Genomic DNA, 17,260 nt, shown 5'->3' on the forward strand with positions numbered 1-17,260 from the left:
AAATGACCAAAGAGTTTTTCTATTTTTCCTATTTAAAACTTGACTCTTCTGAAGTTATATCGACCAGCGGAAAATGAAAAGTTGCGATTTTCTAGGCCGATATAATTAGGAACAATACTTCAATTCGAGAATAATAATTTTCAGGGAACTATTTCTAGGGATTGCATAATATCACTGCGTCTGCTGTGACCCTGTTACGACAGCACAGTTCCATGATAATTAAAATTATTTTGCTTGGGTAAAAAAAAAAAAAAGAAGAAGAACATAAAGTATTGTGAAATACTATATATTAAGACTTTTTTATATATAGGCTTTATGGACAGATAGGTTTTGAGTGACTCTTGAAGGACCAGCACCACCTCCTCTTGTACGACTGTTTGAAAAATATATATCTTCCCAAATTTGGCATTAAGTTTTAGGAGCTCATTAATATTCCATCTCCTATCCTGAAAAGAATTGACTTAAAATTATTCTTCACATTAATTCTTAATTCTTTTGCAATTCTTTTTGTCTTTTCTTCTCCAGTTGTTTTTTTTATTTTCTGACCCCGCTGACACAGTCAGCATTTTTTTTTTTTGTCCAGTGGTCATGTCTCAACTTTGCAATTTCTGTATTGCATTAGTTTTTTATATATCTCATGGGGATTTAATACTTTTTGACTTCAGTCTGAGTTAGAACTCTTTTTTGGCTCATTTCATCTGTTAAAGAAAACATGCCTAATAATTCTGCACACCTGAATATATAGGGTTGAGGAAGGGAGAGTATGGAGGCAGGTAGAGGGTCATGAATCGGGAACAGGCCTGAAACCATGCTTGAACTACCTCTGCGTGGTAGAACCTGACATTGTCCCACACAATTACACAGGTGACCCCTTCACCTTGACAGGCTGGCTCAATTTCATTGAGGAACTCAATGTAAGATGTGCAGCATTATAGGAGCCAAGTAATGGCCTACGTCCTACAACACAATCTTCAGCGATAGCTGCGCACATGGAGATGTTTCCTCCACGTTGTCCAGGCACTTGGACATAATTTACACCTTCGTACAAACATGAATTTTTATTTCTGTAGTTCTCAATATCCATATACTGTATATTCCTGACAAACCAATTTAAAATCTATAGGTTTACCAAACGGTTCAGTGATTAAACATTAAGATCAGTTGGATTAAATAATAGACAAATGTATTAAACTGAACGAGAAGAGATGCAAATCAAAAGTTTGATAGTAAGAGATTTATGATGGTTACTGTGAATGAAACATTTTTATGGTGGTTACTGTGAATGAATCATTTATTAAGATGAAACACTTATTTTGTGTAGTGAAAAGGATACTTTGTGGTTCTGTGTATTGTACTAACACAATCGAAAATGTGCTGAAATGTTTGAAAAAAGTGCACTTTTGATGATCTGTTGTGATATTAGTACTATGAGTTGTGAAAATGTACACCTTGCTAATGAAAATAGTACCAAAGCGAATAAAACTGTAATCAAAATCATTAAACACGATAGAAAAAGGGCAAAACACCAAAGTTTCACGCGCGCTCTACTTGGGCGCTCGCGCACTCAGTCTTCAAACTACACGAGCGCTGTCTTGCGCTCTCTCTCTCTCTCTCTCTCTCTCTCTCTCTCTCTCTCTTCCTCGTGCATATTAACCAAAATCGATAGAAAAAGGGCGGTACGGCAAAGTTTCACGTGGACCATTCAGAGATTTTTTTTTCTCCATGACAGGCTGCTGGCTTCCACTGTTAATTTTTTTTTTTTTTTGGAAAAGCACTCTCTGTATTAGCTTAAAGCCCTCAAGTTTACATTGGTTACTGTATTCTTTCAATTGCTCTAAACAAGTATTTTGGGTGACTTTTTTCAGTAAGCTAGGCCCTATGTGTTCAGTAAGCTTGTTTCAGTAAGTTATGTGTTTTCAAGGCTTCAAGGTTTTATTGAATGCTATCTCTATACAAGTGCAAAGTAATGCATTCTTAGTCAGTCTTTTATTTTGTAATTTTAAGAGCAATAAACATATATTGCAATGTTAAGGAATTCATGTTTTTTTCATTCAGATATGTAAATCAACATGTATAAATTGTTAGTAGTCAATTAATGGGGAGATAATCGAAATCGAATCGTTCTGAAAAAATTAATCGTTAGATTAATCCATGCATCGAAAAAATAATCGCTAGATTAATCGTTTAAAAAATAATCGTTTATCCCAGCCCTAAATGCAATGTGTTTATGCAATTTAAGGTAAAAAAACCCCCCAAAAACATTATTTTCCACATAATGTACATTATTGTGGCCTCTCTACGCCCTGCCTTCTGAATAGTGTTGTGCCATGTAAACATAAAACCATGTCTGCATTTGTAATATGAGAAACGAAAAACAATCATTAATTTACACTGCTTTAAACTCACGTTTTATTCGCCAGAGGCAAATTATTTAAATATAAAAACGTACTTACAGACTGTGAGTCAGAAGCGCCAGACTGTCCTTACAAAGTTGAAATTGCCCCACTTTATAGAAACAGAGACCGTATTGTAGGCTATTCTGCCAGAAACAGTCCTCCGTAAAATGCTGAAATCTGAATATTTGGGTTGAACAAAACAGTGTTGTAAATAAAACTTAACCCCTGATTCCTAGTTTTGTAGTTTCTAGTTTTTTGAAAGGACAAACAAAGAAGTTTCCATTTCATGAAACGCACAGTGTCTCCATGACATGGCGGGGGTGGCAACAATGAGAATAAAAGTTACGTCTTCTTTCTTTGCCTGAACATTTGGGCAGCGTTATGCAAATGTTCCCACACTGTAACGTAGACATGTGGGAGTGCGTTAGAATGAGCTGTTTAAGGTATTTTTAGCTTTTATAAAGAGTATCTCTTTGGATTTGAGACTTTAGTCTTTGCAACTTTACAAATCTTCTTTATGCACCAGGAGCTTGTAACACTCCAAAGAGAAATGAAAAAAGTTAATCGTATGACTTCCCTTCCTGTGTAAGTCATACACTTCCTCTTCAGAGTATGCACATAAGCCATCATGAAACTACGTGATGAGTTTCTTCAAAATGGCGTTAACTCATCTACTCCTGATCTTCACTGTGGCAGTTATCAATCCTCTGAGCTCCAGCACAGGTACCAAGCCATTTTAATCTACTCAAACTGAAAAGTACTACATCTGGTTATTGATTAATGTGCAATGATACAATTACATCAGGAATTTTTATGAAGATAGGGTCATTTTCAGATGTAAATCATACAATATCAACTTATGTGCTTTGCTTGATATTTCTGTGCTGCCTGCAAATGGCTGGCTGGATACTCTTGATTTCTTTATTGTATTTTCTATAGAGAAAAACAAACCCTTTCATCACAAGTAAAATTTTTGAATATTACTATCCTAACAGTAGAACAATAAATTACTTCACAGTGGAATAAAACTGGAACAAACAAAATAACACGAATACCTTTAAAAAAAGTAACTATTAATAATAAAAAGGGAATTTAAAAATGGGTACTCACTTTCTATAGAGTAAGCCAGTGTTTTATACAAAAAGGGACACCATGCCTTATTGATAACATATTTTCTCAGCTTTATACAAGTAAACACCTCTAGTTTATCTAGTGGATTTCAATAATCGAACACTCTCTATAACAATAAAGAAGACACAGGAGAAAGACAGTGGAGTCTACACTGCTAAAGCAAGTGGAAAAACAGATATCATCATTGGTCATTACAGAGTAACTGTTGGTAAGTTATTTCAGAGTTCTGTTGTAATTAAGAACCTCACAATTTACTCAGCTATTAACATGTAAGTTTTAACTGTAGCACATACTATATTCAACTCATAGATGATTACAATTTTATAGATTTCAGATTAGCACATTTTGTTCATTAAAGGAATACTGTAATTCACCCCAAAATGACAATTTGCTGACAATTTACTCACCCATAACCTCTTAAGACCCTGCGGCCTCATATGAGGACATTATATTTTTGTGAATTTCTCTGAGACCGTACATTTTTTAAGTCTGGATGTCCTGTACAGAACTCCTTTTGGGCTATTCAGTTTCACCATGACCACTCCCACTCCTTGGTCTGAAATTAATTTAGTGACACTCTGATGGAAATATGATAATATTTTGTAAATATCATTTAAATCTATTTTTTTTTTAATTGTGTGTCATAAATCAACATATAAGGAAAATGTTATGGGGTTTTAAATCAAAATATGACTTACTGTTGTGAAACAGGACGATGATTTCATATTGTACATGTCCTCATATGACTAAAAGCATGTTTATTGCATATTTCTTTTGAGACATTACAAATGAATAGTGAAATAAATTATAAATTAATATTCTATGAAATATTATATATTATTATGAAAATATTGTAAATTATTACTATTATAACCAAAAAAAAAAAAAACCATTAATATGCAAATTAGATTTAGTTTATAGAAACATTGTTTATAATGAGAATACCCGTTTATGTTCATTTTACACTCATTTTCAGAAAGAAAAATTGTATCGAATCATTCTGTTATAACATAGTTGAAAATCATCTTTATACAAGGTTTGGTAAAAAAAATAATAATAATCTTGAAAACTAAAAATGTATTGGTGATTTAAAAAATCTATTGCTTTTGCCTGTATGTTCAATCATGTATTTAAAAATTTTTTTTTTAAGAAATTGAGCCCTGATGTCCTCTACCATGGACATAACATAACTTATGAATGAAATATGAAAATTATTTTTAATGCTCTAAAAAATGTATAGACATGGAAAAATCTTTTTTTTTCCCTAAATCTTTTTTTTCTCTGGTCTTTTAAAGGATTAGATTACTTCTGAATTAAAATTTCTTCATAGTTTTCTCACTCCTATTTCATCCAAGATGTTCATGTCTTTCTTTCTTCAGTTGAAAAGAAATTAAATTTTTTCAGAAAAACATCCCAGGGTTTTTCTCTATACAGTGGACTTCAGTGGGGTTCACTGGATAGAAGGTAAAAATGGCAACTTCAGTGCAGTTTCAAAATGCTCTACAAAATCCCAGATGAGTAAGAGGGGTCTTATCTAATGAAAAGATTGGTGATTTTCTAAATAAATAAAAATGTATACACTTTTTAACCTCAAACGTCTGTCTTGTCTAGCTCTGTGCATTCCGGTTCATGACAGTTGACATCTCATTTTCTCCTCCAACTTCAAAATTGTTCTATAGTCTACATCGCTGTTTTATCTTTTTTTTTCTTTTTTTTCGTGAAGGGCGTTTGACCTTTTGCAGTGGCATCAGTGAATCTAATTTTCATAAACAAATGTTTTCTGCCTTCACACATTTTGAACTCCATTACTACAAAACTACAATAAACAAAATGTTTTTTTTTTTTTATTTTTTTATTTCTCTGTCCCTATAGTGTCCAGTGACATCCCACCAATAGCAAAATCTGTCCTGGAAGGCAATCCTCTTACACTGGAAACACAAGAGGAAGCACCATTTGATGATTTTTATTGGATCAAAGATGATTCAGTTACGGTAGTCTTGTATGATTCTAAAAAAGTAAAAATTTACCCTTCATACACGAACAGAGTGGATTTCAATAATCGAACACTCTCTATAACAATAAAGAAGACACAGGAGAAAGACAGTGGAGTCTACACTGCTAAAGCAAGTGGAAAAACAGATATCATCATTGGTCGTTACACAGTAACTGTTGGTAAGTTATTTCAGAGTTCTGTTGTCACATTTATAATTAAGGACCTCACAATTTACTCAGCTATAAACATACATTACATTAATGTATCAAAAAATACATTAATATGCAAATTAGATGTAGTTTATAGAAACATTGTATATAATGAGAATATCAGTTTATTTTCATTTTACACTCATTTTCAGAAAGAAAAATAATATCAAATCATTCTGTTATAATTCATTCTGTTATAAATTTTTCAGAAAAACATCCCAGGGTTTTTCTCTATACAGTGGACTTCAGTGGGGTTCACTGGATAGAAGGTACAAATGGCAACTTCAGTACAGCTTCAAAATGCTCTACAAAATCCCAGATGAGGAAGAGGGGTCTTATCTAACGAAAAGATTTGTGATTTTCTAAAAAATAAAAATATATATTTATTTTTTAACCTCAACATCTGTCTTGTCTAGCTCTGTGCATTCCGGTTCATAACAGTTGACATCTCATTTTCTCTTCCAACTTCAAAATTGTTCTAAATAGTCTACATCGCTGTTTTATCATTCTTTGTAGAAGGCGTTTGACCTTCTTTGCATGTTCACTTTGTAAAGACTAGGTCGGTACTTTTGCAGAGATGTAGGACGATTTTGAAGTTGGAGGAGAAATTGAGATGGGAGATTTTCGACTCTAATACCCTAACAGCAAAGAGTACGCATGCACATTGCAGAGCTACACATGATGAGTGTTTGAGATGAAAAAGTGTATAATATATATATATATATTTTTTTTTTTATGACCGATTGTTTCACTAGATAAGACCCTTCTTCCTTGGCTGGGATCGTGTAGAACACTTTGAAGCTGCAATTTGGACATTCAACTCCAAAGTCCACTGTATAGAGAAAACTCTGGAATGTATTCCTCAAAAACCATAATTTATTCGACTTAAGGAAGAAAGAAAGACATGAACACCTTGGATGGCATGGGTGTGAGGAAATTATGAGGAAATTTTGATTAAGAAGTAAACTAGTCATTTAAGCGGCCCAAGATGTAGACAAGTTTGTTTCTTTAACAGACAAATTTAGCATTACATCACTCACTCACCAGTGGATCCTCTGCAGTGAATGGGTGCCGGCAGATTGAGAGACCAAACAGCTGATTAAAAACATCACAATGATCCACAAGTCAACCCCACACGACTCCAGTCCATCAGTTAACCTCTTGTGAAGTGAAAAGCTGTGTTTCTAAAAAACAAATCCATTATTAAGGCATAATCCATAATAACGCTCCCTCCAGTGAAAAAGTCCACCCCGTTTTGTACTATTTTCACTTGCAAATGGTTCTGGATCTGTACATATTTCTCGCCTGATTCAAATAAGACTAACATTTCACTGGAGAAAGAAATATGATGGAAAGAGGTATTTTAGCCAGAAGCAACAGTTTTGAGTTAAAAACTTTTTAATGATTACAAACAGCTTTTAACTTGGCAAGATGTTAATTTATGGACTGTAGTGGTGTGGATTATGTGGATTATTGTGATGTTTTTATCAACTGTTTGAACATCACCGCAGAGGATCCATTGGTGAGCAAGTAATTCAATGCTACATTTTTCAAAATCTGTCTGATAAAGAAACAAGTTCTTTCATATCTGCCCTAAGGGTAAGTACATTTTAATTTTTACATTAACTAAACCTTTAAAGTCAATGCTATTAGTTCAAATTTGTGCACCAGACTAATCTTTTTTTATTAAAACACAAATAAATGTCCTTCATTATTATGAACTGACACATTCTTTCATTTCTCACTAGGTAAAAACAATCATGGATCACATACAGTCCCTTTCTCTTGGATTATATTCCTTTTTCTTTTTGGTGCAATTATGATTTGAATCAACTACTGTACTGTAGCTACAGATGAACAAAAAAGTAAACATTATGGTTTGCTTTATTATAAATAATTGCATTTTCTGCATGCACAAGCACTTCGAATGCAAAAATGTTGAAGAATTTTAATGATTTTCTAGATTAATAATTAGCATTTAGAATTAATAACAGAGGTTTTACTTTTATATTCTGATGTGTATATCTGAATTATGAAAACATTTTGTACTATTGTGCTACACAGTGAAAGCTACTTTAAATAATAAAAATTATATTGTATAACTCAGTATAACTCATATGTATATATACATTCAACAATAACAATTATTATGCATTCACTGCACAGTGTACTGCCACCTTGGAATGCCACTTTTCCATAATCAGCAGGTGATTTACAGTAAGCTATAAATCACACAAACAATCTTGCTGTTGTGTTGCAGCAACAGGTGATACGTACAACACCAACATATTCACTATTCAGTAAATCAGCAAGACCAAAGAAAACAACAAGTTTATTTATTTATTTACAGTGGGTATAGAAAAGAATAAACCCTTTAAAATAATCACATTTTGTTGTTATGCAGCCTGACATGAAGACGGATACAGTTTTTGTTTTATCCAGGTTTATTTACTCAATGCAACTTATAGCATCCGATGACGTATTCAATGATGTTTTGTCAAAAGACTGACTCGAAAAGAAATGTCTCTGGTTGCCTAACGTAACCTTGGTTCCCTGAAAAGAGGGAACGAGACATTGCATACGCTGCTGTGGTACATAGCTCAGACTCCATGTCAGCTGCACTCTGCTTCAGTCCAAAGATTCTGAGGCAATGATGTTAAGCGCACCTGATTGTGTGGGGGAGCCCACCTATAATTTACAAGCTCAAACGCTATTGGTGGCCAAATTATCACCCGAGACTTCATAAGGCTTCATAAATAGATAAGATTCACTGATGAAACCCACGGTGTGTAGTGTGAGATAATATACCTCTGTAAATAAATACAAATTAAATTGACGTCTCACACACTTAAATGCCCTTTGAATGTAATACACTCCATCTGAGTGTCATCTGGAATCATTGTGGAATATCCTGTGAAGTACACTTCGCAAGGCACTTAAGGTCGAACAGAGCAAATGTCTGAACTGATAAGAAAAACAAACAAAATGTGCAGAGCAGTGGGTCACAAAGAGTGGAATGGAGAACCACTGGAATATGAAAGTGAAAGTGACATGACATTCAGCCACGTATGGTGATCCATACTCAGAATTCGTGGTTTGCATTTGACCAATCCAAAGTGCACACACACACAGAGAAGTGAACGAGTAGTTGGCACGAGTAAACAGGTACTGTCTTTAATCAAGGAAATTTAAGAGATAATCCACAACAGACACTTGAGCCCACAAACATCAAGAACGAGTAGACCTGACAAACACAAGCTGAACAGACTATGACTCATAAACAAAGGACAAAAAGGGGAACAAAGGTGACATGAGTGAAACATAGCATACTCAAACTAAATGAGGACAGGAACATGACCAAATAAGGACAAACAGGAACAGAAACTGGGGTAAAACAGAAACAGGTCCATACACTTTTTTTTTTCAAAAAAACAAAAACAAAAAACCACCTTGGGTTAAATATAACTCAGTTTGGTTTGTTATTAACACAAGGGCTGGGTAAATATAGGACAGAACCCATATTGGGTTAATTTTACACAGCAAATTGGGTTGTTTATTTAATATAGCATATAAGTGGTTGATTTAACCCAGCTATGGTTTATTCATTTTAACTATATTATTATCTTATTTTTTACTTAATATATTAAATAATGTTTACAGATTAACATAAATCCTCTAAACTTTTCTAAAATACTCCACACAACCACTGGTTTGCATGATATCTTCCTTTATTTTCCTTTATATATCATTTTCAGCATTGTTTATATAATTTTTAATAGGCTATAAATATTGTCCATATTGAAACTATTTTAACACACATTAAAAGTAAAAATTGAACGTTAAACAGAAGTAATTTGCATGTTATTAACCAGTTTCTCTGTGTTATTCCGTAACTGCGCTGCGTTGGTTCTCGTGCCCGAGCTGGAGTCGTGTTCGGCGGGGAACTGCAGACGCCTGAGGCGTTTCACTCATACTGTAGCTGATATATACTGCTATAGACTTTATAACCTGCCCAAAACAAACACTAAACTGCTCTGATGAAATATTTTAACAACCAAAGTATTTGTATTCTGTATCTTTATGAATAAAATTGTTTATTTTATGCAAAGCATATGGATTTTCCATCACATGAAAAGACTGCGACACTCATTAAAGGTGATTCTTACCACGCATTTATTTTACTCTGCATAAAATTTTATGATATAAAGCCCAGTAACATGTATTTAACCAACGAATGCATCAGTTTGATGGCGTTAAGAACTGCTCTCTCCAGAAGAAAAACAAAATCCCAGCAATAAATAACTCTAATGTAAGCATATTAAATTACATATTAACATATACATCATATATTAAATTTCATTATTTAAGTAGACACTTAAACTAAAAAACAACTGTTGCTTTCATGCTTTACTCTAATTTTAGGCTGCTTAGTTATTTCCACATAAAAGTTTCTGTGAATGCATCATGTCTGTTCATGGTTAAAACAAAATGGATGTTTGCATGCAAATTAGGCTATATTTATTTTTCATTGGTAGAGTGGTGAGAGCTTAAACGTCTGTCAGATCAAAGGGAGGAAGTAAGATGGAGAATGTCCAAATAAGAAGAGGCTCACAAAAGCTCACATCTCAAGAAGACTATTTTCTCAAAATGTGATATTTAGGAACACAACACCTACTAGAGTATACCTAAAAATACCCAGACTAATGTAGCCAAATAAAACGACAGAAAGTGCTCTCCACTGACCATTTCTGAGAACAGCCTTCTTTTACAAAGAAATTTTCAAGCGCCCCTCTCAACAGCAACAGCTTCTGACAGTAAGTGCTTCTGCTTAGATGTCCTCATTGATGTAGGAAGACAGGCCTACGTGGGCTTCATGCAATCAGTTATCTGATCTGAAACCCACATCTTTCTCTCTGTCGGTAAACTAAAACAGCCAACATATAAGGCAAAGATGAAGACACAAAAGCTAACGGAAAAAAACTCACTCTTCTCAGTCTGCTTTACTAGACAATTCTTGCTTGTGTAGCAAATAGATACCCTCTACTAAATTAAATTAGTAGAGCCTATGCTGGACTGCTCCCTTTACTTAATGTATACATAATAAATTATTATTATTATTAATAATATTGTATGTAGAATTGTATTTCCCAGTTGACTTTGTGCTAACATATTGTTAAAGATTGGACTTGAAATGTAAATCAAACAAATGTGAATATGAGTTGAGATTTTAATGCAGACAGGTTGACAAGTACAAAACCCTCTAGGGTCTGCACATGCTCGCTGTTTAGGGCTAGTGCTAAGTAAAAAGTGGTTAACCATAAAGCATCTTCCTTTGCTCTGAAATCGCTTTTCTCAGTGGGGGTCGAGTCGTGCTCACATCACTTCGGCAGTTTTGGATTCAGGCTTTCACGGTCAAGAACAGAACAGACATATTGCATATTTACACGTAGTATTTGCAATATGTTTTAATTATTTAATTTCTTGGTTAGACAGTTGAAAGAAGGTTCAAAGGATTTGAAGGTGTTTCACACAAAACATCATTGACAGCAGGTAATGAATCACCACAGCAGGACATACTGTAGACTGCAGACTGCAATGGATTTTGGTCACATCCTTGTATTCTTCATGACAGTTCTGATGTCCAGCACAGGTACCAAAAACCTATTCATTTGATCTCCTTTTAATTTATTATTATTATTTTATATATTAAAGCAATTTATGGTTAATCATGTTACGCTAATGTATGTAAATTGTATACAATTTTCAAAACCTTTACTTCTGTTAATCTAATTACATCTAATACATGGAAGTAAATCTGAATATACAGAAGTAATTCTGAATATAGGCTATAAATGTAAATCTGCATATATAGATACAAATCTGAACATATACAAGTAGGCTACATCTGAATACATGCACTAGAATTCAAAGGTACAGCATGCACATCCTAAACCTTAAAACTGGGTGCTGGGCAGACAAGTAGTTGCAAAGGTAAACAATGAGTCCGCACACCAGAAAATGCTCCTTAGCAATTTTAAAGGTGAGCAATCATTAAAATTGCTAAGGAACATTTTCTGGTGTGCGGACTCATTTGTTTACCTTTACATCTGAATACATCTCAGTAAAAATAATTCTCTATTAAGAGAAATGTCAAAAGACAGATGTTCGTATTTATTGAATGGGGGATTTGCATCTCTATTTGATATATATACCCTTGATACAGGTGCATCTCAATAAAATATAATGTCATGAAAAAGTTAATTTATTTCAGTCATTCAACTCAAATTGTGAAACTTGTGTTTTAAATTAAATTCAATGCACACAGACTGAAGTAGTTTAAGTCTTTGGTTCTTTTAATTGTGATGATTTTGGGTCACATTTAACAAAAACCTACCAATTCACTATCTCAACAAATTGAATATGATGACATGCCCAATCAGCTAATCAACTCAAAACACCTGGAAAGGTTTCCAGAGCCTTCAAAATGGTCTCTCAGTTTGGTTCACCAGGTTACACAATCAAGGGGAATACTGCTGATCTGACAGTTGTCCAGAAGACAATCATTGACACCCTTCACAAGGAGGGTAAGCTACAACATCCATTGCCAGAGAAGCTGGCTTTTTACAGAGTGCTGTATCAAAGCATGTTAACAGAAGGTTGAGTGGATGGAAAAATTGTGGAAGAAAAAGATGCACAACCAACCAAAAGAAACACAGCCTTATGAGGATTGTCAAGCAAGATTGATTCAAGAATTTGAGTGAACTTCATAAGGAATGGACTGAGGCTGGGGTCAAGGCATCAAGAGAAGTCCAGTGTTACGTTTCCACAGTCTGTGATGATTTGGGGTCCAGTGTCATCTGTTGGTGTTGGTCCATTGTGTTTTTTGAAAACCAAAGTCTCTGCACCCGTTTACCAAGAACTTTTGGAGCACTTTATACTTCCTTCTGCTGACCAGCTTTTTGAAGATACTGAGTTCATTTTCCAGCAGGATTTGGCACCTGCCCACACTGCCAAAAGCACCAAGAGTTGGTTAAATGACCAAGGTGTTGGTGTGCTTGACTGGCCAGCAAACTCACCAGATCTGATCAAGAGAAAGATGAGAAACAAGAGACCAAAAAATGCAGATGAGCTGAAGGCCACTGTCAAAGAAACCTGGGCTTCCATTCCACCTCAGCAGTGCCACAAACTGATCACCTCCATGCCTCGCTGTATTGAGGCAGTAATTAAAGCAAAAAGAGCCCCTACCAAGTTGGGTACATGTACAGTAAATGAACATACTTTCCAGAAGGCCAACAAATCACTAAAAATGATGAGATCGTGAGTTGGTGTTTTTTTTTTTTTAATTAAAAGAACCCAAGATTTAAACTTCTTCAGTCTGTGTGCATTGGATTTATGTAATACACAAGTTTCACAATTTGAGTTGAATGACTGATATAAATTAACTTTTCCATGACATTCTATTGAGATGCACCTATTTATAGGCTGTCCGTTGCTACTCAGTAATCAAAAAGTCTTGGATTGATTTGATTTTTTTTTTTTATGTCATATTCAAAACTGTTTTATTGTCTTTTTATGGTTAGTGCCATTTCTCAGGCCAGAAATCCTTTCTAAATAAATGTGTTTAAAATGGGTTAAAAAGAAGATCCTTATAGTAAAATCCATATTGAAATATGTCTTTTGTTAAACTGAGATAACAGCTCCACCCTGTGGGCGTTTATTGTGTAGATTTAGAAATGTGGAACATGGTCATGCAGAATAAGTGCATTATAAGTTCTAATAAACAAGAAAAATATTAATAATAGACATACTAATAAGCAACTAGTTAATAGTGAGAATTGGTCATTATACTAAATGTGAATTTGATAAACAAAGCATGATACATTCTTTAAAAACACCCTTTCTTCTCCTTGTTTCTCACAGGATCCAGATTTGAAGACCATGTGTTTGTACAGACAGGGGACTCTGTTAAACTGGACGTAAAAATTAAAGCGCTGCCACACTTCAGTAGATTAGTCTGGATGAAAGATCAAACAGAAAACATAGTCAGATTATCTGATCAATCTAGAGAAATAAAACGTTACAAGGACAGAGTTGATTTCAGTAATACAACTTTCTCTTTAACACTGTGGAATATGCAGAAGACAGACAGTGGACTCTACAGAGCAAAAATATTAGGAGAAAAAGAAGAATTCGTTGCTGAACACAACGTATCAGTTATAGGTGATTGCACATTGGACAATTTTTTTTCATACTATGGGTGTTTAGACCTTTCTGATAAGAATATCAAGAGAATATACATTATGATGTAACAGAAACAGCAGCATATTGATTTTATTGTTGTGCATCAGTTTAAAACATATTTTCTATTATTATTTTTTAATCTTATGCTTGTCTGCAATGGCAACGGTTATTATTGCTATATGTAAATGGGAGCAAATAAATTTTTACATTAACTAAATTGTGAGGCTAGCTTGCTAATATATTGTCATGTGATTTGGTGGTTGCTGAATTTAACTGTAGTGATCTATAAAGAGCATCTACGAAAGTGGAATATAGAATAGTTATATTATTTTATCATATTTCTTTGCATTGCATGTTCACAGCAGGCTTCACTTTAGCGGTAAAATGCTCTTTAAAAAGTTTTAACCTATAAACTCTTCATGCATATGTTTCAGATCCAGTGGATCCTCCTGTTCTGAACTGGAATGCCACCATGATCAGTGTCAACTCCTGTATGGTGAATGTCTCATGCAGTGGGCATGATCGTTTAATCACAGAAATCTACCACAGCAACAACTGCACTCAGGAGGAAGTGACATCATTTGGAATCCAGACTCTAACCCTGTATTGTATAGAAAATGTAGTTATTTGTAACTATAGCAACCCAGTCAGCTGGAAGAATGACACAAAAGAGATTACCCAACTATGCAACTCTCATGAATGTAAATAAGAACTCTTACATCATACATATTTGAATTCCTAGCTGTTTTTTTTTTCTCAAATAAAATACTAAAAAAATATAAATAAAATAACTGGGATATGACTGCTCAGAGAGTTAATATGAAAGCTTTCATTTCAGCAATTAAACCCAAAGAAAACAATACTTCCTTTCCTCTCTATTGGCTCTCGGGGATCGCTGGTGTTACACTGTTGGTTTTCACAGTAGTTTCTGTAATATGCTGCTCTCACAAGAAGCATAAAAGTGGTATGTCTGCCTTAATAAAATATAATGAATTGTAGCTTCAGCAAGTAGCTTTAAAATGATACTATTCTACATCTCTTAGGTGACCAACAGAATGATCAAACAGTCTATGCACAAGTTCGGGTAAGCTTCAAATATTTAGTTTTGTATAGCCATCATAGAAAATGAACGCTCTTAATTCCAGAATGAATCCAAACACATAATTCTCAAAAATGCTGACTTATGTTGTAGAATTATGTAGGAGGATTTTGTCCACATAATATCAGCCTTAATTTCTAAATGCAAATGTGCATGTACACAAGGATTTATATGAATGTTTGACTGGATTGTTCTGCAGCCAAAGAATGAAGTGCAGAGACCTCTGGAGATGCTGGAGAAATCAGCGAATCCTCAAACTGTGTATGGATTTACAGGAGAACACAAACAAACTCGCAATACTAGTCAAACCATGCCTAGTCCTCAGGTACGAAAGACATGAACACTTTTCTTCTTTATGCAGATGTTTTTATGCAAAACCTCACAACTATGTGATAGTAAAAAAAAAACATATTTAACTGGTATCTATGTACTTCTTTTTTTATATTTACTGTATATACATTTATTCACAGATAGAGGAACAGGCACAAACAGAAAATCACCCCAGGACCACCTACAGCACAGTAGGAAAACACCAAAACCAAAACCTATCATTAGCAACTGAACCAGACCATACAATTTATTCAGTAGTGTGTAAATCCACGCACAACAGACGGCCTGTGCATAAATAGCAGGGGTTAACCCTGGTTTTGTAAAAGGGAGTCACACTTGTGTTGTTCACTATCAAAGGTGACTAGACACCTGACATTCATTTCTTTTCTTACTTTTTTTCAGTGAAATCAATTTAATTTATTTTTGTTCGATAACATTATATATATATTTACACATACATACATAGATACATACACACACACACACATACATTTTTGGGAGAATTTCATGGCACTAATGAATATTTATGCCATAATTATGATACATATTTTCCCATTGAAAATAATACAAAATAAACTATATATATATATATATATATATATATATATATATATATATATATATATATATATATATATATATATATATATATATATATATATATATATATATAAAATAATTGATTGGTTTCCATCAGTGACAATATTAAGTTTGCACTCATCCACACACACACACATTGCTGTTTATTGTTTAGCCTTGACCATGTTTCTAGTCTCCTGTGTATCCTTGCCTTGCCTTCTTGTTTTTTGACCTTGGACTGTTTATCAGATTACTCTTTGTCTTGCACTGGATTGTAACTGTTTGCTGGTGTTTGACCTTGTCTGTTTTTACTACTCTTGTGAATGAAATCTGGATTTGGATCCTCAACTATGTTGTCACACCTCCCTCATTACAATGATAACAAGCAAAAACAGAGAATCACTCCAGCACCAACTACAGTACAATCGTGAAACACCAAAAAACATAATTTGCCTTTGAAACAGATCATACAATATATTCAACAATGTATTAGTCAAACGTCATGGAAGACAACCTGTGCATTAACAGCAAAGGGTAGATATATGAAAAAAATGTGCATTATCAATAGATCTCTTAAAATTATTTTAAAATTATTTTAACCTACCATGCCAAGATTCAAATTCAGTGATCATTCATTAGTAAAGAGTGATAATATGGGTGATAATTGTTTTGTTGAAGTTGCCTTTTTGCCATTAAACTATTTGATTGTTTAATTAACTCTGTTCTGACATAATCTAGTTTTTTTTGTGTGTGTATATATATATATATATATATATATATATATATATATATATATATATATATATATATATATATATATTTTTTTTTTTTTTTTTTTTTTTATTGCAAGGAAACAGCTCATAATATGAATTGGATTTACATAATCATTGGAGTATAAGTAAATAAAGGTGAGGTGTTATGCCACTCTCTTATAGCCATGAGCAACGTTTATTTATTTATATAAAAATCAAGGGAATGTTACGGGGTAATGTGAGTTCAGCACTTTAAACATTTGGTATTTTTACTATTTTTTGACTCAAATGATATGATTTTAAGTCATATTTTGATCTGTTTTTCACACAAAGCACATGCATGACTTTTAAACGTCTACCAGTTCCATTATCTTTTAATATATGTATAATTTCGTTTTCACCAACATTTAAGATAAGTTTTTGGGTAACACTTTAAAATATGATTCCATTTGTTTTGTTAGGGATAATGTACATCCAGCCGGTTGTTATCACAGAATAACCCCCGACAGGGTGACCAGGATCCCGACTCG

At 33.7% G+C, this 17,260-nt stretch overlaps 1 protein-coding gene across 1 annotated transcript; it reads left to right on the top strand.

Annotated features, from left to right (window-relative positions):
• The first annotated feature begins 9,160 nt into the window (after window positions 1-9,160).
• LOC127935664 (natural killer cell receptor 2B4) lies at window positions 9,161-15,913 on the top strand. The gene is made up of 7 exons (XM_052533753.1): window positions 9,161-11,379; window positions 13,650-13,949; window positions 14,405-14,671; window positions 14,809-14,934; window positions 15,014-15,054; window positions 15,269-15,394; window positions 15,540-15,913. The coding sequence occupies exons 1-7, from the start codon at window positions 11,283-11,285 to the stop codon at window positions 15,696-15,698; spliced, it is 1,116 nt and encodes a 371-aa protein (XP_052389713.1). The 5' UTR covers window positions 9,161-11,282; the 3' UTR covers window positions 15,699-15,913.
• The last annotated feature ends 1,347 nt before the right edge of the window (window positions 15,914-17,260 follow it).

Source organism: Carassius gibelio, chromosome A2 (genome assembly GCF_023724105.1).
Source record: "Carassius gibelio isolate Cgi1373 ecotype wild population from Czech Republic chromosome A2, carGib1.2-hapl.c, whole genome shotgun sequence".
NCBI classification, from domain to species: domain Eukaryota; kingdom Metazoa; phylum Chordata; class Actinopteri; order Cypriniformes; family Cyprinidae; genus Carassius; species Carassius gibelio.

Bases quoted from the DNA above. Each gene is read 5' to 3' on its own strand.
- LOC127935664 (XM_052533753.1), top strand. From the start codon at position 11,283: ATGAATCACCACAGCAGGACATACTGTAGACTGCAGACTGCAATGGAT. The intron at 11,380-13,649 runs GTACCAAAAACC...TGTTTCTCACAG, and splicing joins AGTTCTGATGTCCAGCACAG to GATCCAGATTTGAAGACCAT. The intron at 14,935-15,013 runs GTATGTCTGCCT...TACATCTCTTAG, and splicing joins TCACAAGAAGCATAAAAGTG to GTGACCAACAGAATGATCAA.